The 23,192-nt window shown below is 55.5% G+C and overlaps 2 protein-coding genes across 3 annotated transcripts in view; both read right to left on the minus strand.

Moving 5' to 3' along the window:
* Positions 1-971, minus strand: part of TPP1 (tripeptidyl peptidase 1) — a 7,909-nt gene extending 6,938 nt beyond the window's left edge. Inside the window, 3 exon segments of the mRNA XM_006105567.3 lie at positions 312-451; positions 712-783; positions 899-971. Of these exon segments, the coding sequence (XP_006105629.1) occupies positions 312-451; positions 712-783; positions 899-942 (256 nt within the window). The 5' untranslated portion in view covers positions 943-971.
* A 730-nt stretch (positions 972-1,701) lies between these two features.
* On the minus strand, positions 1,702-22,374 carry DCHS1 (dachsous cadherin-related 1). Of its 2 annotated transcripts, XM_006105566.3 has the most exons (20): positions 20,466-22,374; positions 14,849-15,037; positions 14,520-14,751; positions 14,161-14,397; positions 12,801-13,826; positions 12,370-12,563; positions 12,061-12,157; positions 11,803-11,960; positions 10,744-11,608; positions 10,414-10,653; positions 10,152-10,277; positions 9,333-9,542; positions 7,148-8,026; positions 6,915-7,028; positions 6,532-6,743; positions 6,289-6,443; positions 5,984-6,114; positions 5,586-5,869; positions 5,107-5,245; positions 1,702-4,771 (listed from the first exon to the last, which is right to left on the minus strand). In XM_006105566.3, exons 1-20 carry the CDS (start codon positions 22,251-22,253, stop codon positions 2,160-2,162), a joined length of 9,888 nt encoding a protein of 3,295 aa, XP_006105628.1. In that variant the 5' UTR covers positions 22,254-22,374; the 3' UTR covers positions 1,702-2,159. The 2 variants fall into 2 exon arrangements, with proteins under 2 accessions (XP_006105628.1, XP_023602333.1); XM_023746565.1 differs by lacking the exon at positions 20,466-22,374 and having other exon boundaries at positions 14,520-14,752; positions 14,849-14,983.
* Between the last annotated feature and the right edge of the window lie 818 nt (positions 22,375-23,192).

Raw genomic sequence — 23,192 nt, forward strand, 5'->3', positions numbered from 1 at the left:
GGTTTGCTGGATGCTCACTGAGCCACACCAGCCAGGGGAAAGCCTGGTGCTCTTAACCACATCTGCTTTTAGGTTTCTAGCCTGACAAACACAGATAGAAAGGTTTTGGAAAGAATGAGTTAGTTTTGGACAGTTTAGTTTTAGTTCACTTTTCATTCAGAAACTTTTCAATGAGAGCCACTGCCATTCATCTGCCCTATATTACCCCCTGACAGGAACTGAGAGCATGACCTTGACATGCCCTGCACTGTCCCAGGCTCAGCCCAGACCTGTACTGCACCCCACATCCCGTCCCAAGTCCCGACAGGCACCGTAGCGAGGAGAGCCGGGATCCGACACAGCCTGAACCAGTTTGGACAGTCTTTCCAGGTTCTGCTGTCTTAGAGCAAAGGTGAGACTCAGCTCTTCCTCAGGGTCCACACGGCCCAGGGACACCCATCCTGGGGGCAGCCTGTGGGGTCAGGAACACGGCCTTGGTTAGGGTGGCGATGGGAAATAGTCCCAGAAGGTTTGGGATTAGGGGCTGAGAGCTTGGGAAAGACCCCAGCAGCAGAAATGGTTCATGAAGGTGGATGATAGGTGACTGAGCCTGGGAACCTGGGGATGAGACTCTGCCGCGAGTACCGGGAGCTGGTAAGGGGGTGAGGAACAGGGTAGTGGGTGTGGGACAGGGCATACGGGGAAGGAGGAGGTCGTGCTCAATCAACTCACGTCCGCTGCTGGTCGGGCTCCGGGCTGTAACTGCATCTGCCCACGACGCAGAGGGCTAAGAGCCCTAGGAGGCTGCAGGGGCGGCAGGTGGGTTTCAGTGGGAACTGGGTTGTGATGGCCTCCCCACCCTCCAACATGTATTCCCTCCAACATGATCCCCTTCTCCCAGACCCTCCTAATTTCTTACCAGGCTCCGAGTCCCATTCCGTCTCTCAGCAGATCTGCTGTCATGTGACAGATCACATGAACCCTACAGTCTACCACTACCAGCTTCAGCCTGGAAACTAGTGACGTGCTGGTTCCTCCCCCAGGTGGGCGGTCCTGAATGCTGGGGGAATGGGAGGGGCTGCCACTTGGATTGTCCCGCTGAGGCCCATCAGGCCCTGGCTTTGGCCCCGAGTTCCCTCCTACTGCCAGTCCACTAGGACTTACCAGAGGGTACAGGGGGGCTTAAGAAAGGAGCCCGAGGCCCACAGACCCAAAGACCCGGGTTCTTCCTAGCTGTGTATCAGGAAAGTCACCCACCTAACCTCTCAGAGACCAGCCAGCTTTCTTCATTTAGAATGTAAACTGTGATATTAAAAGTGGTCTGTCTCATAGGGTTGCAGTGAAATTTACAGATAAAACAGGCAAATCGCTCGGAAGCCTGATGGCAAAGGCTCAACACATTTGAGTCCTATGACAAGTGAATATATAGTGGCCCCAAGAAAAACACATAAACCACTTGGCTGCTTCTGTATCCACCTCCTTGGCCTAGAGCTGGTCATCCCTAAGATCTCTCCTCACCCATCCAATCTCTCTCTGGGTCACCGTCTGCCTTCTTCCTGGCCTCCTGCCTGTTAGAGGGAAAGATGGACTGCAGAGAGATGGCTCCCAGTGCCACCCCCACCCTGGATGCCCGTGTCTGCCACCCCTCTGTGCCTCCTGAGATGTCCACAGTGTGCCAGGTGCCTTCCCATCCCTCTGGCCCCCACAGAACTGAGCCGGACGCTGGATACAAACTGCAGTTTATTAAGGCTCCAGAGTGAGAATTGGCACTTGGTTCTGGGCAGGGGAAGGGGTGTCAGTGGAACCCAAAGGAGCTGGGCCCCAACAGGTTGGAGGACCTCCCCCATCCCCCCTACCCCCCAATAAATAAAGTCTCAGCTCCATCTCGGTGCTGGCGCAGGGCAGGAAGCCCTCACTGAGGAGAACCAGGGCTGCTGTCTCCTTCATATGTCTCCCCACTGGACCTGGCCACAGGTCAGTGCCCACAGGGCCTCTGTGGGGTTGGTACTCCGATGGGGCCGGGGTGAGATGTGCGACCTGCTCCCACTGGAAGGTTTGGGACGGGGAGCTGGTCTCCCCTGTGGCCAATCATGGTCCGAGGCTGCCCAGGGCAGGCTCAGATGGGGCCTGCGTTGGGGACACTGTGCGTGTCCCAGGTCGGGGCCCAGCCTGGGCCACAGCTAGATGTGCAGCTCCGTGTCATCAGGTGGCTCCAGGCCGGACTCTGCGCTAAGTGCTGAGGCTGAGGGGCCCTGGGCCACCCCAAATGGCGAGACAACGGGTGAGCGAGCAGCCAGAGGAGACAGTGAGGGTGAGAAGCTGGGGGACATGGCAGCTGAGGACAGGGAGCCTTCGTGGCTGATGGGGGAGCGGTGAGCGGCCGGCGGGAAGATGGCCCGGGGTGCAGCTGTGCTGGCTGGCTTGGGAGGCACAGACTTGGCTCCTGGGTGGGCCACGGCAGTGATGAGGGGTGGTGGGTCGATACGGGGAGCTGGGGGACATGGCCGAGCTTCATCCTTGAGCCGGGCGATCTCTGTGAACACGCTGGCCAACGGCTGGAACTGAGGGCACCAGCTCAGCAGGTAGTCCCAGTTATAGCTGCCACGGAGCTCTTCCTCGCCAGCCACAATGGCCGTCAGTGCACCTGCCACGCATGGCTTGCCATCTGCTGGGAAGCCATAGTCCCCAGTGGGTGCAGGGCTCAGGCCACACCCCCCCAGGAAGGCCGTGGCAGTGGCTGGGGGGCCCTCTTCTCGGTACAGAGTGGCTCCTGCACCTGGCAGCAGCAGCCCTGCCTTTCGGCCCTTATACCAGGTGTCGGGGGCGGGTGGCTCACAGGATGTGTCACTCAGTCCGTCTGCATCCTGCTGAATGCCCGAGTCGGGGCCACGGGCAGCGAGTGAGGAGGCCACACTGGCCACACGGGGGAACTCGTTGATCATGCGGATCTCGTCATCTTCCGCAGCCTCTGCTGAGCCTCGGCCGCTTGAATGGGAAGGGTCCAGGGAGCCACCCCGCGGGTAGGGACCTCCAGCTCCTGGCCCACCGTAGCTGGGGAGAGTCTGGTGATACAGGTGCTCTGAGGGCGGTGGGCTGGGTGGCTCCCGGCCCAGCTTCTGCAGGGAGCCACTGGCTAGGGGTGCCGCCTGGGACATTGGGCCAGGCGCTGCCTCTGCCTTGCGGCTACGGGCCCGCACCAGCCCAAGGACCAGGGCTGCCAGTGCAAGCACCACCACCACTCCCAGGGAGGCTGCCACAGCCCCCACCAACAGCAGGTTGAGGTCAGGTGCCAGGCCCAGCGCCGTGTGGGTGATATCCACGGTCACCGGCACCGTGGCACTCCTCGAACCAGGCAGAGGCCCCCGTGCCACCACTTCCAGCCTCAGCTCTCGTGGTGCCTCACGCCGGGTCCGGCCCCCACCCCCAGAGGGGCCTGTTCCGCTGCCTGGTGCTCGGCTGTCCACCCGCAGGTACAGGGCACCTGTAGTCTGGTTGATACCAAAGTAGGGAGAAGAGGTGGCAAGGGAATAGAGCACTAGGCCGTCGGCACCTCCATCCTCATCTGTGGCCTGCACGTGACCCAGGCTGTGGCCACGCCGGGCACCTTCCGGCACTTGGAAGTGGAAAGCTGGAGCCAGGAACACCGGGTCATACTCATCCTCGCCAGTCACCAGCACCGACACAGTGACCGAGGCGGAGAGATTCCCAGCATCGGCAGCACCCACCAGCAGCTGGAAGCTTCCCGTGTGCTCGTAGTCAAAGGCCACTCGTGCCCGCAGCTCCCCTGTTGAGCTGTTCAGTGCAAATGCCTCACGTCCCTCGGGCCCTGGTCCAGCCTCCAACAGGGTGTAGCGGAGCCTCCCGAAAGCCCCAGCATCCCCATCAATCGCATGCAGAGTGGTCACAAGGGTGCCTGGAGGCTGGTTCTCCGCCAGGCTGGTGCTGAGCAAGCTCAGTGGGAAGGCTGGGCCATGGTCATTCACATCCTGGACCTCAATGGTCACTGGTGCCAGAGCAAAGTGTGCCCCCACAGGGTCTGCAGCCTGCACGACAAGCTGATGTCGAGCCTGGGTCTCACAGTCCAAGGGCCGGGCCAATCGCAAGGCACCTGAGCTCTCATCCAGTTCAAAGAGCCCTGCAGGGTCACCCGAGCTGAGGGTGAAACGCACGAGGCCATGAGGGCCAGGATCAGCGTCAGAGGCCTCCACATGCAGCAGCTCGGCTCCAACAGGCGTGTCCTCGGACACTGCCACGCGGTAGGAGGCTCGGGTGAAGACGGGTGGGTTGTCGTTGACGTCCAGCACGGTGACGGTGACCGGCACGGCTGAGCTGCGGGGTGGCTGTCCCCGGTCAGCTGCAGCCACGGTTAGATTATACTGGGTTAAGCTTTCAAAGTCTAGAGGCTCAAGCAACACCAGGCATCCCAGTGCCTGGGGGCCTAGTCCACCACTCTCCCCAGCTTCAGCAAGACGGGGTTCCAGCTGGAAGACTCGGCCCCGGTTGCCACTGACAATGCTGTAGTCCACAGTGGCATGGGTGCGGCTTCCGTCAGCATCTGTGGCCTCCAGGGTGAGCAGGGTGGAGCCAGGGGGCAGATCCTCGGTCACAGCCACACGGTAGTGTGGCAATGTGAAGCTCGGGGCGTGGTCGTTCTGGTCCTGCAGCTGTACATGCACGGTGGCTCGGGCTGCCCGGCCTGGCATCCCATGATCTCGAGCTTCCAGCACCACGTCCACCACTCCTAGCCCCTCATGGCCCAAGGCCACTGTTCCCGCTGTCGTGAACAAGGTCCCTGAGGTGAGAAGGGAATGGAGAGAAACATGAATTCAGCAGAGGCTATGGGAGAACAGAGCAAGTGACCCATCAGGGCCTAGGAAATGGCCTTGGAAGTCAGACTCCAGGGACTAGCCTGTGTTCTGGGAGATTATGGGATGGCCCCCGGGATTGAGGAAACAGCTTCTAGACATGCAGCCAGGACAGGGCTTAAAATAGAGACAAATGAGGAAAATTGTCCTCCTTGGGTAAGAGATCTAGGAGTTAAAAGTTCGGACAAGAAATTCTAGGGAAGAGGTCAGAAAATGGCCCAACACAGTCAAAGATACGGGATCAGACCGGGGAAGGACGCACCATTGTTGGGGTCAACACTGAAGCCCTCAGCAGGGGAAGCCAGGTGGTAGGAGATGTGACCATTGGCACCTGAGTCCCGGTCAGTGGCAGAGACGGAGAGAATGGCACTGCCTGGGGGCGTGTGTTCAAGCAGCGTCACCTGAGGTATGAAGACAAATGTTTATGGCCATGCTGCCCTGTGTTCTGGAGGTTGGTCCCAGGAGCCCTACTTGGTATCCATCCCAGCTTGGAGCCCATACTCCTTAGTATTTGAATTGCCCACCTTTCCCCATTTTGGGGCATGGGGCGAAGAACCTGGATACAGTTCCCAGGACTTGCAAGGCTGGTTTGAGATGGGACCTTTCCCCCTCCCCCGGCCCCAGAGCTCCATCCCCAGGTCAATTCTAAGGTCCAGCCCATCTCAGACACTTCTAGCCTCACTTCTCTCCAACACGAACCAACCTGGGTCTGGGTGTGGGGACATCCAGGGACATTGGTACCTGGTAGAGGCTCTGTGAGAAGACAGGTGCATTGTCATTGACGTCCTCCACGAGCACCGTGAGGTTGGCACGGCCCTCGTGAGGCCCATCGTGTGCCAGCAGCTGCAGGTGGTAGCGGTCACACTGCTCGAAGTCCAGGGGGCCTGTGAGGGAGACACGGCCTCCATAGCGGCCTACGCTGAAAGGATCCTGGGGTCCAGATGAGCTCAGCACATACCACAGCACCGGTCCGGAGTCCACGTCATTCCCCGTGACCTGTGCAATCTCTGAGCCCAATAGTGCATCTGCAATACGTGGGGAAAAGGGTTTGGCATGGTCCAAGACACCTCTGGAGCCCCAGAGTGGGGAAGAGTGCCACCCTACCACCCTTTGTACCCCTTACTTTACCCAGCCCTCACCTTCGGATACTTGGAGCTCCCAGGGCTGGGGGATGGTGGGTCGATTGTCATTGGTGTCGATGACCATCACCGTCAGGGTAGCTGAGCCCACCAGGGCTGGGCTTCCTCTGTCTGTAGCCATCAGTACCAGCCTGGACATAGTCAGGTGGAGCAAAATTGGGGGAGGAGTCCAGGGATAAGGGAGAACACTGGGCAGGGCTAGGGAGACTCAGAAAATGGCCTAGGAATTGAGGGGTATTCAAGGAGGGACTTGAAGTTGGATGGACCAAGAATGGGGTTGTGGAGTCTATAGAGCCAGGGCTCACCGTGTTTCCGCCCAGATCTCACGGTCCAGGATGGCTGTGGTAGTGATAGTGCCTGAGGCTGGGTCTACATGAAACAGTCCCCGTGCTGGCTGGGATGCAGCCAGACTGTAGGAGATCTGTCCACTGGGGCCTTGATCCAGGTCATCTGCCTCCACCTGGTGGAAGTAGGAGGCTGCTGGCACTGACCTGGGCACAGACAAGTCTGACCAGCCCTGCTCCCCATCTTCCCATCATATCCCTTACCTGCAGCAGGGGCCCCTCCAAGGGCCTGGATTCAGGCAGAAAGGCCACGTAGTGGGGCTGCAGGAAGCGGGGGGCATTGTCATTGGCATCTTGCAGGGTTAGGGTCAGCACGGAGAAGGCAAAGGCTCCTCCGCTCTCTGCCTGCAGCACTAGTCTCAGCCGTGGATTTGCCTCAAAGTCCAGCCCCTCTGCTGAGCGAACTGTGATGGCTCCTGAGAGAGGGCAGAATGCATCACTGAATGCCCCTTCCTTGCCCTGGAGCCTTCCTCTCTGAGGCCTCTTACTCAAGGGCAGCCCCTCCCCCACCAGAGTCTCCTTGGGCCCAAAGGGGAGCTCCTCCAGGAGCCTGTCCCTTCACCGAGCCCCCTGCTCCTGCCCCTTACCTGTGTTAGGCTGGATGGAGAACGTCCCTTTCTCATTCCCACTGAGAATGCTGTAGGTGATTGGTCCATTTGAGCCCCCTGTGTGGACAGCCTTAGGGGAGGCAATGGGAGTCCCTGCAGAGAGGACGATATTGGTTGGACTGGAAGCACTAGACTGAGGGAGTTTGGGGGCCATTTTTAGTAACTCCAGCCCATGCAGAGATATAAGGCTGGGAGACACAGTTGGGACCCACCTGGGGGTGCATTCTCACGGAGCACAGCTTCGCCACTAGCACGGGGAAAGCGGGGTCCACGTTCAGACTCCCCCTGTAGCCCCACAATGACCACACCGGTGGCAGAGCGAGCAGGACGGCCAAGGTCAGTGGCCACGATGAAGAGGACACGATCCCGGGGGCCCAGGCCTACAGGGGCGCGGGTCACACGGATTTCACCAGTGTAGGAGTCCACAGTGGTGCCAGGAGGTGGTGTGCCTGCCAGCCGGTAGAGGATGGAGGCATTCGCACCAGCGTCACGGTCTTCAGCTCGCAGAGTGGCCAGAGCCAGGGTCGGGGTGCTGAGGCTGGGGCCTGGGCGGGGCAGGCGCAGCCTCAGGGGACTAGTGGGGAAGGTGGGTGCATGGTCATTGACATCACGCACTGTGATGGTGACAGGCACCGTGGTGCTCAGGGGCCCAGCAGCTGCACCATCCACCGCACTCACAGAGAAGGAATAGCTGGAACACTGCTCTCTATCTAGGGCTGTGGCTGTACGCAGTTCCCCGGAGCTGGGCTCCAGCAGGAAGGCTCCTGCTGCACCTGCACCCAGGTAGTAGGTCACATGGCCATTGGCCCCAGCATCAGGATCATGAGCCTGTAGCTGCAACAGGAGAGTCCCTGCAGGGGCATCCTCAGGCACCTCCACAGAGTAGGCAGGCACAGGAAAGGCTGGGGCATGGTCATTGGCATCCAGCACTGTCACTGTCACAAGCAGAGTGGCACTGAGAGCTGGCTGGCCTCCATCCCGGGCCTCTATCCGTAGCTGGAATGCTGGTTCCACCTCTCGGTCTAGTGGTCTCATGGTACCAAACTCCCCAGAGGTTAGATCTAGGACAAAGGCTCCCGATGGATCCCCATCTGCAGAGAAGGGCATACACACATAAACATACATGCATCAGCCCATGGGAGTGGGACTGATCTATAGGCAACAGCAAAGAATGAGATAGAGAGGATGGAAGGGAGAGAAAGGAGAGGGAGAGAGGAGGAGGAGGAGAAACAGAAAGAGAAAAAGGAAGAGAAAGAGGAAGCAGAAGAGAAAGAGAAAAATTGGGAGAAAGGCAGAGAAACAAAGATAAACACAGACGGTAAGGAAATATCTTACTATAAAGCAGCTGATCTTAAGAGTGTGGTTTGGGAACCCCTAGGAGTCTCTTAAGACCCTTTCAAGGGAGTACATAAGATCAAAACTATTTTCATAGCAATACTAAGACATTACATGCCCTTTTCATTCTCATTATCTCACAATGTAGTGTGGAGTCCAGATGGTATATGTGATGACATCATCACTTGGATGGTTAATGGAATGTGTGCTAATATATTCTTGTGTTTTCTAGAATATTCTAGGTAGAAAGTTTAGGATATAAACATGTTCAGAGATTCATTCAGTTTTTGCTCGCTTACCTTCATTTACACCTGTTATAATCTTTGCAAACTCATTATTATCCAACAAACTGTTATTTGAAACCCTAACATGTGCCTATGCAGAAATATGTCAAGTAGTATACTTCATTGGCTTGCTTTGCAATATTTTATATCTTCTTAGCTTTAATATATAATATTGATAAATGTATGTTTATATTACATATTATAATATTTATTATGTTATATCACACTATTTTATCATATAAATAAAAGCTTTTCAGGGTTCTTAAAAATTAAGCATGTGGCTCAGCGATTGAGCGTTGACCCAGGAACCAAGAAGTCTTGGGTTAGAATTTAGATTCTGGTCCGGGCACTTTCCTGGGTTGCAGGCTGGATCCCCAGTAGGGGGCGTACAGGAAGTAGCCAATTAATGATGTTTCTGTTTCTATCTATCCCACACCTTTCCTCTCTCTCTCTAAACAATAACAACAAAACAACAACAACAAAACATATTTTAGAAAAGCACCATTTCTTTTTAAAAAATTAAGCATGTTAAGGGTTCCCAAGACCAAAACGTTTGAGAGCAACTGTTGCTCTAGGGACAGACAAGACAGAAAAAGAAGCAAAGTTAAAAATAGAGTCTTAGAGGGAGATAAAGAGCTGAAGAAGCACAGGAGACACCCAGAGACAAAGATATATGCACGGAAAAAAAAAAAAGAGGAATACATAAGGAGAAGGAAAAGGAGACCCTGACACATTGATTGAGTCTGACATAGGCCAACATGGAGTATGTGGTTCTCACCCAGGATGCGGTACTGCAACTGCCCATTTGCTCCCACATCTGGGTCAGAAGCCCGCAGCGTGGTAAGGGTCTGGGGGTCCTGGCCCTCGGGCACTTCCAGGGAGAGATGGGCACTCCCAAAGGTTGGGGCATGGTCATTCTCATCCTCTACGGTCACTCGTACTGTGACATGGGTCAACAGTGGAGGTGATCCCCTGTCTCGGGCATACACTATGAGGAAGGAAAATCAATGAGCTCTAGTCTGCTCCCATCCCATGGAGAAATCCATACCACACAGTGTTCATATGCGTACACACACAAAACAGAAAATGTCCTCTCTACACCCCACAAGCACATAGGTGCCTACATGTGGACATGCACACATAAATATACAGGTTTCAGAGATGTTACTTTCTTCTCACCTCCCATGCTTGGTGCATGCAAGATATAGCGGTGGTGTGACATAAATGAGGTATCAAAAGATCTGGGTTCAAGTTCCAGCTTTGCCACTTTCAAGCTGCGTTAGCTTGAGCAAGTCAGTTCACCTCTTAGGAACTCAAGTATGCTCCTCTGTTAAATGTCTGCAGTATAATCTGAGGGAATCCTAGACGGCATAGCTGTGACATTATGCATTTGAGAGTTTGTGTCACACTGGTGACAGCCTAGAAATCAGTTGACCTTGCACTCTGCCAAATTGCTGACTCCCCAAAAAGATAAAAAAAGGAACAGAAGCTGTGCTGTAATGGGTGGGAACTTCTAGAAGGTAATTTGGGGGTTTTGCTTATGTAACACTGGAGATTACAACACCTCTCAGGCTTTCAGGGTCCTGTCCATGTGTACCTGTCAGGTTGATCTCCTCCTGTTCCTCCCGATCCAGGGCCCGGAGAGTTGTGAGAACTCCAGTGTCTGGGTCCAGGGAGAAGCTCTCACCAGAGATGCCTCCATAGGTCACCTGCCCATTGGTCCCTGAGGTGGGGCAGCATGGGGGTGTTCAGACATACATATACATATACATATACATACACATACACAAAAACATACATTTTGTCTTTTCTTGCCCTAGTCCATCCCTCTCTCAACTCCCCCACCCGCAAGGTCTTACCCAGGTCTGGGTCGGTTGCCCGCAGAGTGAGCAGAGATGTGCCAGGCGGGCTGTTCTCCCGCAAGAGGACGCTGTACTCCTGCTGCTGGAAAGCCGGTGCCTCGTCGTTGACGTCAGCGACACTGACAGTCAGGAGCTGCGTGGCTGAGCGCGGCGGGGAGCCGTGGTCCGAGGCCACCACGGTCAGGAGGTGCTCAGCTCGATGTTCGCGGTCCAGGGGCCGCACCAGGGACAGCGCTCCTAGGTGACCAGTAGGGCAGGTTGGAAGGAAACCTCCGCATTCCCGCCGCATCACACCCTCCTCGCACCTGGCCACCGGACACAACTCACCAGTGCTTGGGTGCAGCCGGAAGTAGCCGTCCCCGCCCGCAGCCAGGCGATAGGTCACGCGTGCGGCCTCGCCCAGGTCCGGGTCCCGGGCTACCACGTGCAGCGCCACGGGCCCAGGCGGCTGATCTTCGGGGAGGCGCACACGTGAGGGCGAGGCGAAGACCGGAGCGTTGTCATTCTCGTCCGTGACGAAGACACGCGCGGAGACGCGCGCCGTGCGGCGGCGGCTGGCATTGGCGGGCCGGTCGGTGGCTTCCACCAGCAGCAGCATCGCGGGCGTGGTCTCGCGGTCCAGGCCCAGCGGCGCGCTCAGGGCCCCGGTGCGCGCGTCCAGGCGCAGCGCGGGCGCGGGCGGCTCCTGGCGCAGCAGGCGGTAGCGCACGTCGCTGTTGGGGCCCGGGCCGTCGGCGTCGGACGCGCGGAAAGTGTACAGCGCAGCGCCGGGCTCCGGGTTCTCCGGCAGCGCCAGCGCCAGGGGGTCGCGGGCGAAGGCCGGCGCGTGCTCGTTCTCGTCTTGCACGCGCACCTGTACGCGCAGCAGTCGCGCGCCCGCGCCGCCCGGGCCCTCGGCGCGCACGGTGAGCGCGCGCCACGCTGGGCCGGCCTCAAAGTCCAGCGGCCGCGCCAAGTACAGGCGCCCCGAGGCCGCCTCCAGCGCGAAGGTGCCCTCTGGGTCCGCGCCGCCCACCAGGGTGTAGGTGAGTGCTCCCACCCCCGCCGGCTCCGGCGGCGCCACCGAGCCCAACAGGGAGCCGGGCTGCAGCCCCTCGGCGGCTGTCACCGTCAGCACAACAGGCACGGGTGCCGCTGGGTCTGGCTCTGAAGGATCTGGTGGAGGCTCAGCCGAGTGAGCTGAGGGAAGCACCTGTTGTGGAAGGAGGCAGGAGGAAGAAAGCAGGGGGACCCGTGTAAAAGGGGGTCTGGGCTTGCCCATGGGTAGCAGGAAGCGTGCTTAGAATAGCATTAGGAGAGGGGAAAAGGACCCAATGAAGGTGGAGCTATTGGAGGTGGGTCCACAGCAGTGGCCAAGTGGACGGATTGGAGGCGGGGCAGCCATACCTGCACCAGCAGCTGGAGGCTGGAACTCCGAGGAGGGCTGCCTTGGTCATGAGCACTCAGCGTCAGCACATAGTGGGGCCGCTCTGCTCGGATCAGGGGTGCTGCAGTGAGCAGCTCCCCCGAGTGAGGGTGCAGAGAGAAGAGCTCTGAGCCAGGACCTGGGGATAGGCAGTGGAAGGGTGAGGGCCTGGGTCCCAGAGCTGGGCAGGTCATGAGGGTGTGTCACATCCACCAACTCCCTTCTCTCCACCCCCATACCAGTCAGCGTGTACAGGATGGTCCCATTCTCCCCTTCGTCCGGATCCTTGGCCTGCAGAGTCGTCACCAGTGTCCCTGGAGGCACTCGATCTGGTACCTGTGGGGACACACAACTCGCCTACAGTTGTCTCTTTCCTGTTCTTGAGACAACCCAGGATGGAGTTCCCCTCACCTGTGTGCAGACAGAGCCCCTTTTTTGCTCTCACACCTGTTCCAAAAAGCATCTCTCTTACCTACACCTACAGCTTTATGGGGCGATGCCCATTCCCTCTCACTTCTTCAGGATAGAATCCTTCCCCCGTCACATACCTGTATGGGGAGGCCCCCGCCAGCAGCCCCTGAAGCCTGCAGGAAGGTGGGACTGTTGTCATTGAGGTCGAGCACGGCGATGTGCACGGTGCCTGTGGCACTGCGGGGTGGGCTGCCCCCATCCTGCACCCGCACCAGGAGCTGGTAGCTGCTCTGCCGCTCTCGGTCCAGGGTTTGGAGGGTGGTCACTTCTCCTGCGAGTGCAGGAGAGGGAGGGGTCATGTATGGAATAGCTAGGGATGCAGAGCCAGAGGCCTGTAACCGAGAAGCTGGGGATTGGGGCGTGTGGGAGGGGAACCCAGGGTGAAACTCCAAGCTTAGTGCTGGTCTTCATGATCAGGGGATCCTGGGGATCCTGGGGATCCTGTCTGATGGTTCACCAACCTGAGGATGAGGCTATGGGGTCTCAGAATTTGGGTGCCAGTACTCACCAGTCTGGGGGTGGATGCGGAAGGCCTTGCTGTCTTCTGACATCTGTCGCAGGCTGTAGGTCAGGCGTCCATTGGGTCCCGAGTCTCGGTCACTGGCATAGACCCGGCCCACACTGGTCCCTGGGGGCTGGTTCTCTGCCACAGCCAGGAAGGTGGGCTCCTCAGACAAGCGGGGGCTGTGGTCATTCTGATTGAGGATGCTGACCCTTACAGTGGCCGTGCCTGTCTGCTGCCCCAACTCAGCTTTGGACCCAGACACTGCCATTACCTTTAGTGTGTACAACTCCTGGGACTCACGGTCCAGTGCTGCCCGCACCCATAGCCACCCGCTCTGTGGCTCTAGACCAAAAGGGCTGCTTGGCCCATCTCCTGCAAGGTGGTAGGTGACAGAGCCCCCGTCAGGTGCTCGAGCCTTCACTTGCAGAACCTGAGTTCCAGGGGTGGTGCCCGAGGGCAGGTCCACACGGTAGGTAGGGCTGTCGAAGTGGGGAGCCAGCCCACGCGTCACCAAGTCCTGTACCACCACCCGCAGTCGAAAGTGGCTGGTGCGGGGTGGGGAGCCTCCATCCCGGGCTTCCAGGTCTAGTTCATGCGCTGGCCCCCCTGGGGCTCCCAGAGGTCCTATAAGTCGTACATGGCCTGTGGTGGGGTCCACGGTGAAGACCCCGCCACCTCCATCAAGAAGGTTAAAGGTGACTCGACTGTTAATGCCGGAGTCTGGGTCCAGAGCACGCAGTGTATAGATGAGGGTCCCTGGGGCAGTGCTTGGTGGCAGCAATACCGTGTCTTCAGGTGCAGGGAAAGCAGGGGAATTGTCATTCACATCATCCAGCAGCACACGCACCCGAGCTACAGCGAAAGCTGGGGGCACTCCACTGCTTGCCCGCACCTCCAGCTCCAGCACTGGCCCCAGCAGCTCCCGATCCAGAGGGCGAAGTGTCTGTAACAGCCCCGAGGCCCCATCTAGGGAGAAGAGTCCTCGGGGATCCCCACCTGATAGGGCGAGTGTCACTGGCCCCAAGCGACCTAGGGAGGAGAGAGTGGTCAGAAAAGAGATGGAGGGGCACCTACTGAGTTGGGACCAGACTCTGATCCCAAGAGGGGTTACACAATGCTCGCTCCTGTGCCCTTCAAAGGGATAGGGGGCGGGGCAGGTGTTGGCAGAGAAACTGGATGGCACTAGGGTGATATTCACGTGGCTGAGGATGAAGCAGAGCACCTGCACATGCCTAAAAAGGTGTTGGGAATTGGAACCAGAGTGTTTTGTATTGGGGCTATCTGGGGTACCCTGATATAGAGACAGAGGGCTATACCGGGGAGTCTGGGTATGGTGCTAAGTAGGTATAATGATAAATGATACCTGGTGGGTTGTGTGCCTGGACTATGCCCACACTGGTGCCTGGTGCCACATCCTCTGGCACAGAAAAGACGTACTGTAGTTGTTCAAATATGGGTGGTATGGGGGTTCCAGGCACAATGCTGATGTTGACTCGGGCACTGAGCTCTGCCTTCAGGCCACCTCCATCCTGAGCCCCAATCTCCAGCTGCACCACAGAGTTGACCTGCCTGGCCAAGGGCCAGGCTACTGTCAACAGCCCTGGGAAGAGGGATAGAGAAAAGATGTATAAGGAAACAACAGAGTTGAAAGGGGGGCAGTGCTTCATTTAGGCAGGCGGGAAAGGGGTGTGGGATAAACCCTGGGTATAGAAGGATCCTCACCTGAGTGCTCATCCAAAGCAAAGAGTGGGGGGCTATTGCCAGCCAGGATGTGGTAGGAGAGTCGCCCATGGGGCCCCTGGTCGGGGTCATGAGCACGCACCCTCAGCACGGCTGTGCCTGGTGGACTCTGGGCACTCAGACTGGCGGCATACTCCCGTGGATAGAACTGAGGTGGGTTATCATTCTCGTCTGACACAAACACCTTCACATACACTATGGACTTGAGGCCTCCCTGGTGAGATATGTAGCCATAAGTCAGGTGGGCTTTATCTGGCCCTGGTGAATGCTCTAACCCAGTGTCCCAACCTGCCCACGGTCTGCCCACTTACCCCATCCACAGCCGTCACTGTGAAGTCGAAGCTTGAGGGCCCCTGGTCACGGTCCAGGGTCTGAGTCGTGCACACATCACCACTGTGGGCATCAATGCGGAAAGGGGGAGACCCCGAGGCCCCAAGTCCGGCACCCAAGGAATAGGAGAGGAGGCCAAATGGGCCACTGTCTGCATCTGTGGCTGTCACCTGCGGGAGAGGCTGGGGTGAGTGTTGCTACATCTTTTTGGCCAGAAGAGCCAGAGCTACATGGCAATTAGGAGGAGCAGGCCCTGGGCCACCTGGGGCTCAGAGTCTCTAGATGGTGGACACACAGAGGGAATTAGTAGGACATACATAAAAATGCATTGCCTGTGTGAGGTTCCTATGAGCCTCTTGTCACAATATTTTTGTCAACTTGTTAATACATGACCTTGTTTTACGTGTGTTTCTGTTTAAAGACACCTAACTTAATATATATTACTAGAGGCCTGGTGCATGAATTCATGCATGGGTGGGGTCCAGCCAGCCTGCCCCAATGGGGGCTGATTGGGCTGGGCCAGCAGGAGTGGCGGGGGGGCAGGGGGAGGAAGGAGGAAAGGGGATGCGGGAGGTTGGCCAGGTGCAGTGGGCGTCATAGTGACCTGTCATTCAAGTCGTTCAGTCATTCCAACGTTCCAGTTGTGGGATGTGTGTGTGTGTGTGTGCGTGTGTGTGTGTGTGTGTGTGTGTATAGATATATAGATATAGATATAGATATAGATATAGATATAGATATAGATATAGATAGATATATAGATATAGATAGATATAGATATATATTAGAGGCCCAGTGCATGAAATTCGTGTGTGTGGGGGGTATCCCCTCAGCTCAGCCTGCACCTTCTCCAATCCAGGACCCCTCAGAGGATGTCCGACTGCCGGTTTAGGCCTGATCCTGGGGATCGGGCTTAAACCGGCAGTCGGACATCCCTCTCACAATCCGGGACCGCTGGCTCCTAACTGCTCACCTGCCTGCCTGCCTGATCGCCTCTAACTGCCCCGCCTGCCAGTCTGATCACCCATAACCGCCTCTGCCTGCCGGCCTGATTGCCCCCAACTGCCCCCCTGCTGGCCTGGTCGCCCCACGCAGCCTGCTGTTTGGTCGTCCGTCCAATTGTTTCAGTGGTGACAGCCCCTGGCTTTTTATATATTAGGACAGATTGATTTATTAACATTGAACACATGGCCAATGGTGCTATAACTCTTATCTGAACGAAGCTAATCTGAACACACATACTGTTTTCTCCATAAAGCACATCACAGCCTTCTTGTGCTTAGGAACACTAGACAGCACTTTAGCACCACACCCGGGGACCACTTTAAACAGCAAAATCACCAACAAAAAGCACAAAAAATGCAAAAAAAAACCTGGCACTAAACAGACTGCATAAAGGACTCTTGCTTACAGTATAAGAGCTGAAACGTGAAGGCAGAGCCTGGCCATGTTCAGCGTCAGCTGAAAATGTGTGCATTAGGTAACTTGAATTTTTCATCACTCTGCCCATGTCTGAGAATGATTGCAAAAGTTCCACGAGTACTGATTTTAGGGTCACACCTAAATTTTAGAGAGTCAGCAAACTGACAGATATACTAGTAGAATCTGCAGAGAATGACGACCAATTTCACTTATGAAGAAGAGTGCTAAAGGGCTCTGACTGCAAATTCTTGGTGGATCACAGGGAGTGAATAACATCACCAAGTCTCATCATCACTCCAAGCAGAGAACCGGCTGACTGATAAAATTATAGAGGCTGATATCATAGGGTTACTCTTTATTGAGTTTGGTCATTACAGAATGAGATCTGATTAATACTGGGATTTGATCACTGAAGTGATCAGGTCTGCTCTATGGATTTATGGATGTTGCTCATGTAACTTTAGCTTCCTTTTCACCTCTCAAGCAAACTTCATTGGAAGTGGGAGAGGGAGAATTGCAGGTCTATATTGCAAGTCCAATATTGAAGTCATTCAGTTGTAGGGGCTCTCCAAAACTAAGATACAGGGAAAGTCTTTCCTGGTTAATTCTTGGTAATCTCCCAGACTGGGTCAGAAAACGTTGAATGATTGGACACCAATGTCAGGAGCCTCTGAACATTTCAGAGCGGGATCAGCAAGAGACACTATTCTGGGAGCTCCTAAGGCCAGGATAGGGCCAGGCATACCCTAGGTCCTCTGTGTATTTGTTCATTGAGTAAACGGACATTCTGATTGCCCTGCCTTACAACAAAAACTTCTTTCAAACTGACTTTTATATCATGGGTGCACATTAGGGCCTCAATAGTGGACTAGCTGGTGCCGACTGCGGTAGCCTGTGACAAAGTGCTCTTTGTGGATATAAGGGCCTCAGGGTCATGATATGCTGTAAAAGGAAGCCGGAGAGTTCCCCTTTCTGAGCCAGAAAATGTTGCTCAGGGAGAGGGCTGGCCAAGGACTTCTAATGGTTGCCTGGGCCCTTGACAGAAATGATTTGTGCCATTGTTTACTCTCCTGAGAGACACTGAGACCCTGCCATGGCTGGACCCTGGAAACAGCTCCCGCTCCAACTCTTTACTGTGGCCGTGGGCCCGATATCCCAGGAGACAAACTTCCCCTGCATCAAGCCTGCAGGCTGCAGCACAGCTGCGGCACCATCTCCAGAAGCTGTTAAAGACCTTTGCCCTCTGACTCGCTGCAGGAAGAAAGCAATAAATAGTGGTCGGGGGAAGTTGTCAGGAACTGACCCCAGAAGGCGCAGCGGCCATTGACTGGAAATGACCAAGGCAGAAGCGAATTTCCCAGCCTCTGCAGCCCCTGCTCAGAGGTTCCACTGCAAACGCACAATCTCCATTTCAGCAGGCTCTCCGCCCTGCTACACAGCAAGCTCTCCCCAAAGCTGTAACTCTTATCCCCACCCCACCCAAACCTCGTCATCAAAGGCACTATTTCAAGGAGAAAATAAAGACCCTTATCTGTGAACTCTCTAAATCTCCTAACAGACCACAAACTTACTGCACCAGCCCATCCTGACCTCCTTCCCAGGTGTTTCTCCCACTTTGACTTCTTGACACGACGCTCTCCGGTTTCTCCCACAGTTTCCCCTCCCGCCCCGCCCCAGTCTTCCTTTGACCTCCCCTTACTCTGCCCGTTGTTACAAGTTTTTGTTCCCTGGAATCTCTCCCTGGCCTTTTCTCACGCTACACACTTGCTTAGGGTCTTCTCTTCCACTTCTGTGGCTTTGACCATTGTCTATACTTTGACCCAATCACTCCTCTGAGCTCCAAACTTGTGAGGTGCCTGCTCAACATCTCCACTTGGATGTCCCCACAGGCACCTTACATCCAACCTGTCCAAGACTAAAGTCATGACCATTCCAAACCCCTCTCTAATGACTCTTCCATCCACACAGTCGCTCAAGCCAGAAATGTGTTCTTTCCTTTTCCTCTCCCGGTATATCAATCAACCAGGGACTAAGTAAATCCTCATTATCTCTCCTATTTGTCTATTTCTTTCCATCACCATTATCACTGTCCTGACCTGGGCTTGGGTTGTCTCTCCCCTGAACTGTTAAGTTCACATCTCATAGCTGTCTGGTCCCCCATCCTTCCTCTACACCAGGGTTTCTCAACTCAGCATGATTACATCTTGGACCAGACAGCCCTTTGTTGTGATGCATTATAGGGTCCCCGGCCTATACCCACTAGGTACCAGTGGCATCCCACCCATTGTAACAATAAAAAATGTCTCTGGACGTTGCCAAATGTCCCCTCCAGAGGGCAAAATCACCTCAAGCTGTGGACCAGTGCTCTACACTGATTGTCCGAAGTATTTTTGAGAAAACAAATATCATCAGATTACTCCTCTACTCAGAAAGCTTCAATGTTCCCTAAAGAGAAAGCTCACACCTCTTGGCTTGGCTGGACTTTTCACTGTCTGGCCTCCCTGCACAGTCTCATCTCCCACTCTCCCATCTCACACCCTCAAACAAGTCAGCCTCTCCCACTCTGTGCATGTCACCTCTGCTTGGTACCTTCCCCTGTCCCGTCCCCTCATAAACTACTGCTTACCCTTTAAGTCTGAGCTCAAGGATCCTCACCTTTGGGAAGACATTCATATTGCCTTTCTGTACCTCACATGTATCCCCATCATGGATGTCTTCTTTGTTTCTTTGCACATGAATCTCCCCTCTGTATTATAAACTCCATGAAGTGTGTGTGTGGTGGTGTTGGATGATTCGTTCATTACTGTATTCTGTGTCCCTAACACAATGACTGGCACCTGGTAGATACTCTAAATGTATGCTGAGTGAATCAAATATTAAGACTTCTTGTAACCATTATGGACACCCACTGGTTATTTTTATGCCTGCTTCCCTATGGTTACTAACAGTAAACTCCAGGAAACCACCTGGAGAGTTGCCCTCTTGCTTCAGGCACTAGTGAGGAGAAAGAAGTTTGGAAGCCCTAGCCCGTTGGTCCTGGGCCAAGAGGGACAGTAAACGCATGAGAGTGTGGGTGGGAGCTGGACAGCAGCAGGCAGGCAAATAACCTAAGTCTGGCCAGAAGGGAGAGGGCCAGCCAGGCCCAAGCACTGGCCTGGAAATCTAGGTTGACAGGGAGCCCCTGAGAAGATGTTCAGGGGTCTGGTGGACTTCTGAGACATAAAGACTTCAAGCATTAGTCTCCTAAGAGACCACCCTACCTCCAGTCTCCCCTCTGGCATCCATACTCCATGGTGCAGCCAAAGCAATAAAGACATGTCAGATTTGCCTAGAGCCCTTCATTGGCTCCCTATGGTTTTTTTAAAAATACATTTTTATTTGATTTTTTTAGAAAGAGAGGAAGGGAGAGGAAGAGAGAAACATCGATGTGAGAGTACTAGAAAACATTGTTTAGCTGCCACCTGCATGCTCCCTACTAGGTATGTGCTCTGATCAGGAATTGAACCCGTAACCTTTGGGTGCACAGACCAACACCCATCCTACTGAGCCACACTGGCCAGGGTTCCCTATGGTTTTTAAGATAAAGTCAAAGCTTATACTATGGTTTCTGTCTACAATTTTGTCTCATCTCCCTCCAACTCTTTCTCATCAGCACAATTTCATCTGAACAATGAAGTCCCCTGAACACATGGTGTTCTGCAGCTCTTTCTGTAGACCTGGAGCCCCTATTCACACACCCTGTATTATCCATTTGACAAAGTCTCATTGGTTCTTCAAAGGCTTGTCCTCTGGGTTTCCATAGCAGCTCATATGCAGCCTGCTATAGCACTAGCTACTGGTGTGTCTCTCCACCGAGACCATCTCCTTTCTTTGTTCCCAGGGCCCAGCAGTGCTGGACTTATGGTGGGTAAGTTAATTCTTGACATCATAGGACACCTTTTCTCTAGACCCAATCTTAATTCCAACTACCAAGATTGCCTGACCCAGCTCTTGCACCCTGCTCTCTCATCTTTTCACTAACCCTTACCCTCTGCACAGACTTTGGAGCTCACAGGATAGGACCAAACCCTCTGGCACAAGTCACCATCAACAGATGCACCTGAAAGGCTTAGTTCTTGCTCTGAGCTCCCCTGTGGCCCTCTGATCCTCTCCTGCCCATAGCAGCACCCCACTGTGTACCTGTAGGAAGCAGGTTCCAGGCTGGGTGCCCTCGGGCAGTGAGGCATTGTAGAAAGTCCTCTGGAACTGAGGCTCGTTATCATTCACATCTTGCAGGGCCACGCTAACTGTGGCGGAGGAGGTGAGAGGGGGCAAGCCCCCATCCGTGGCCACCACAATCAGCTGTGGCTGGGGTTCCAACTCATAGTCCAGTGAAGCAGCCGTGGTGATGATGCCTGAGGTGGGGTCAATGGAGAACCAGCGGGTGTGGCTGCCTGGGGCCAGGCTATAGGTGACCTGACCGTTGGTGCCCTGGTCAGGATCCCGGGCCGTCACCCGTACCACGAAACTGCCAGGCAGTGCAACCTCAGGCAGGGGCTCAGGTCGGTAGAGCTGGCGGTCAAAGGCAGGCACGTTGTCATTGACGTCAGTGACATGCAACACAAAGGCAGCCTCAGCCCGCAGTGGGGGTGAGCCTGAGTCGGTGGCCGTAACCCGCAAGTTATAGGCATCCCGCTCCTCCCGATCCAGCTGCCGAGCCACGCACACCAGGTAGATGACGCTGTCCTGGGTGCTTAAGGCAAAGTGGCCCTCTCCACCCTCCAGGGACACGTTGACATGGGCAAAATCACCATCGTCTGGGTCTGACACAGAGATTCGAGCAACAAGCTGGCCAGGTGGGGCGGCCTCAGACACTCGGGGGGAGCCATCTGCACTGAGGAAGATGACAGTCATGGAGGGCTGGTTGTCATTGGCATCTCGCACGTGCACGGTCACAAAAGCCGAGCCCAGCTCAGGGTGAGCCCCACCATCCCGTGCCTGCACCACCAATTCATGGACCCGCCGTTGCTCGAAGTCCAGTGGCCGCTCCAGCCGCAGCAGCCCCGTGTGTGCGTCAATGGAGAAGGGTCCATCACCCTCGCTCTGTCTCCGGTTGATCTCATACGTCACAGCCCCATTGGCATCGGCATCGGCATCAGATGCATACACCTGCAAGACTGGGCTGCCGGGGGCCAGGCTCTCAGACACCACAGCGTGATAGCGACTCTGATTGAAGGCTGGGGCATGGTCATTGATGTCCAGCAGTGTCACATCCAGCAGGGCCTGGGCCCTCCGAGGGGGTGAACCACCGTCATAGGCCTCCAGTTGCAGCATATAGTGTGAGCGGTTCTCTCGGTCCAGGTCCCCAGTAATTACCAGCTCAGGCACTGGAGCCCCATCCGGACCAGGACGTGTCTCCAGCCGGAAGGTCACTCCAGCCCCGTCACCAGACAAGGCATAGCCCTGGGTTCCTAGGCGGCCAGCGTCTGCATCACGAGCCGGCTCCAGCGGGTAGCGAGTGCCAAGAGCTGTGTGCTCAGGTATCTGCAGGGCAGCACGAGCCTGTGGGAAGGCTGGAGCATGGTCATTGATGTCAGCCACTCGTACAGTAACTTCCACGGTGGCGCCGTCAGGAGTGACTGCAGTGAAGCGGTAGCGATCCCGCTGCTCACGGTCTAAGACACGGGCTGTACGGACCACCCCGCTGTGCTCGTCGATGGCCAGGTCTGTGCCCACGCCGCTGCCCTCCTGCGCAGAGATGAAGTACATGGGAGGTGCTGCCGTGCCTGCCGGAAGCCCTGCACTGATGTCCCCGATCAGTGTGCCTGCTGGCTGCTCCTCATCAATCTGCAGGTCCAAGCTCCCGGCCTGACCCCAGGCTCCTGGCACCCTGGCCCCCAGCAGCAGTAGCAGCAGTGGGAGCAGGGGGAGGGGCCCGGGGCCCTGCATGCCAGTGCAGGAAGGCACAGTGCCCAGCTCCTTCGGCATGACAGGCGCAAGACCAGATGTGACTGGGGCTCTGGCTCCAGGCCAGGCTCTGGGCCCAGCTTGATCTCAGGCTTTGGATCAGGTCCAATTCGAGCTCTGGCTCCAGTGCAGGCTCTCTGACCTGGGAGAGAATCAGAAGGGAAAAGGTCATGAGGCGGAAGGAATCAACAGTTCAGGGGACCTGGGGTTTAGGCCTTGTGCTGCCTCACACCCAGGAAGCCTCTGCTTCATGACTCCTCAGGACCCACTCATCTTTCCCTGGCAGGTTCCCATCCCAGCCTGACCCTGCTCTCAGCAGACTGTTTTGTTCCTATTGTTCAGGTCTGAATGCCCTCAGATTCCCAAATGGGGCAGGGACTCATACTAATGGTTTTGACTTTATCCTAAAAGCAAATGGAAGCCATAAGAGTATTTTGAGAAGGGATGTGCCAAGATCTAACTTACATGTTGTGAAGATGGTTATCTTAGGACAGCCCTTGTAACACACTTGTGGGAGTCCAGGCGCTGGCATTGCTTTGATGGTGACTTGGATGAGTGTTAGCAATGAAAATGACAGTAGTGGAAAGGTCTGCAGAAGTGGCTAGGTCTGCAGGAGGTAGAATAGACAGGGCTTGGTGACCGTTTGAAGGCAAAGGAAGAGGTAGTGGGAGAAGTCAAGTATGATGGGCAAATTTTTGGCCTGAACCATGAGCTGGACAAAGGTATCTTTAACTGGTCAGAGAGAGAGACAGACAGAAAACCAGAGAGGGGAGGTGCTCTGAGGCTAAGGAGAGCCAGGGTTTCAAATGTTGTTGAAGTTTAAGAAGGAGGAGACCTAGAGCCTCAAGATGGCATTTAGTGACTAAGTGAGAGCAACTCTCTCTGAAAGGTTGATTCATTTATTCCAGTTTCTCACTTCTCACACCCTCCACCCTCTATGAAGTGAGGCTTCCTCTCCTA

Source organism: Myotis lucifugus, unplaced genomic scaffold, assembly GCF_000147115.1.
Source record: "Myotis lucifugus unplaced genomic scaffold, Myoluc2.0 scaffold_695, whole genome shotgun sequence".
Taxonomy (NCBI): domain Eukaryota; kingdom Metazoa; phylum Chordata; class Mammalia; order Chiroptera; family Vespertilionidae; genus Myotis; species Myotis lucifugus.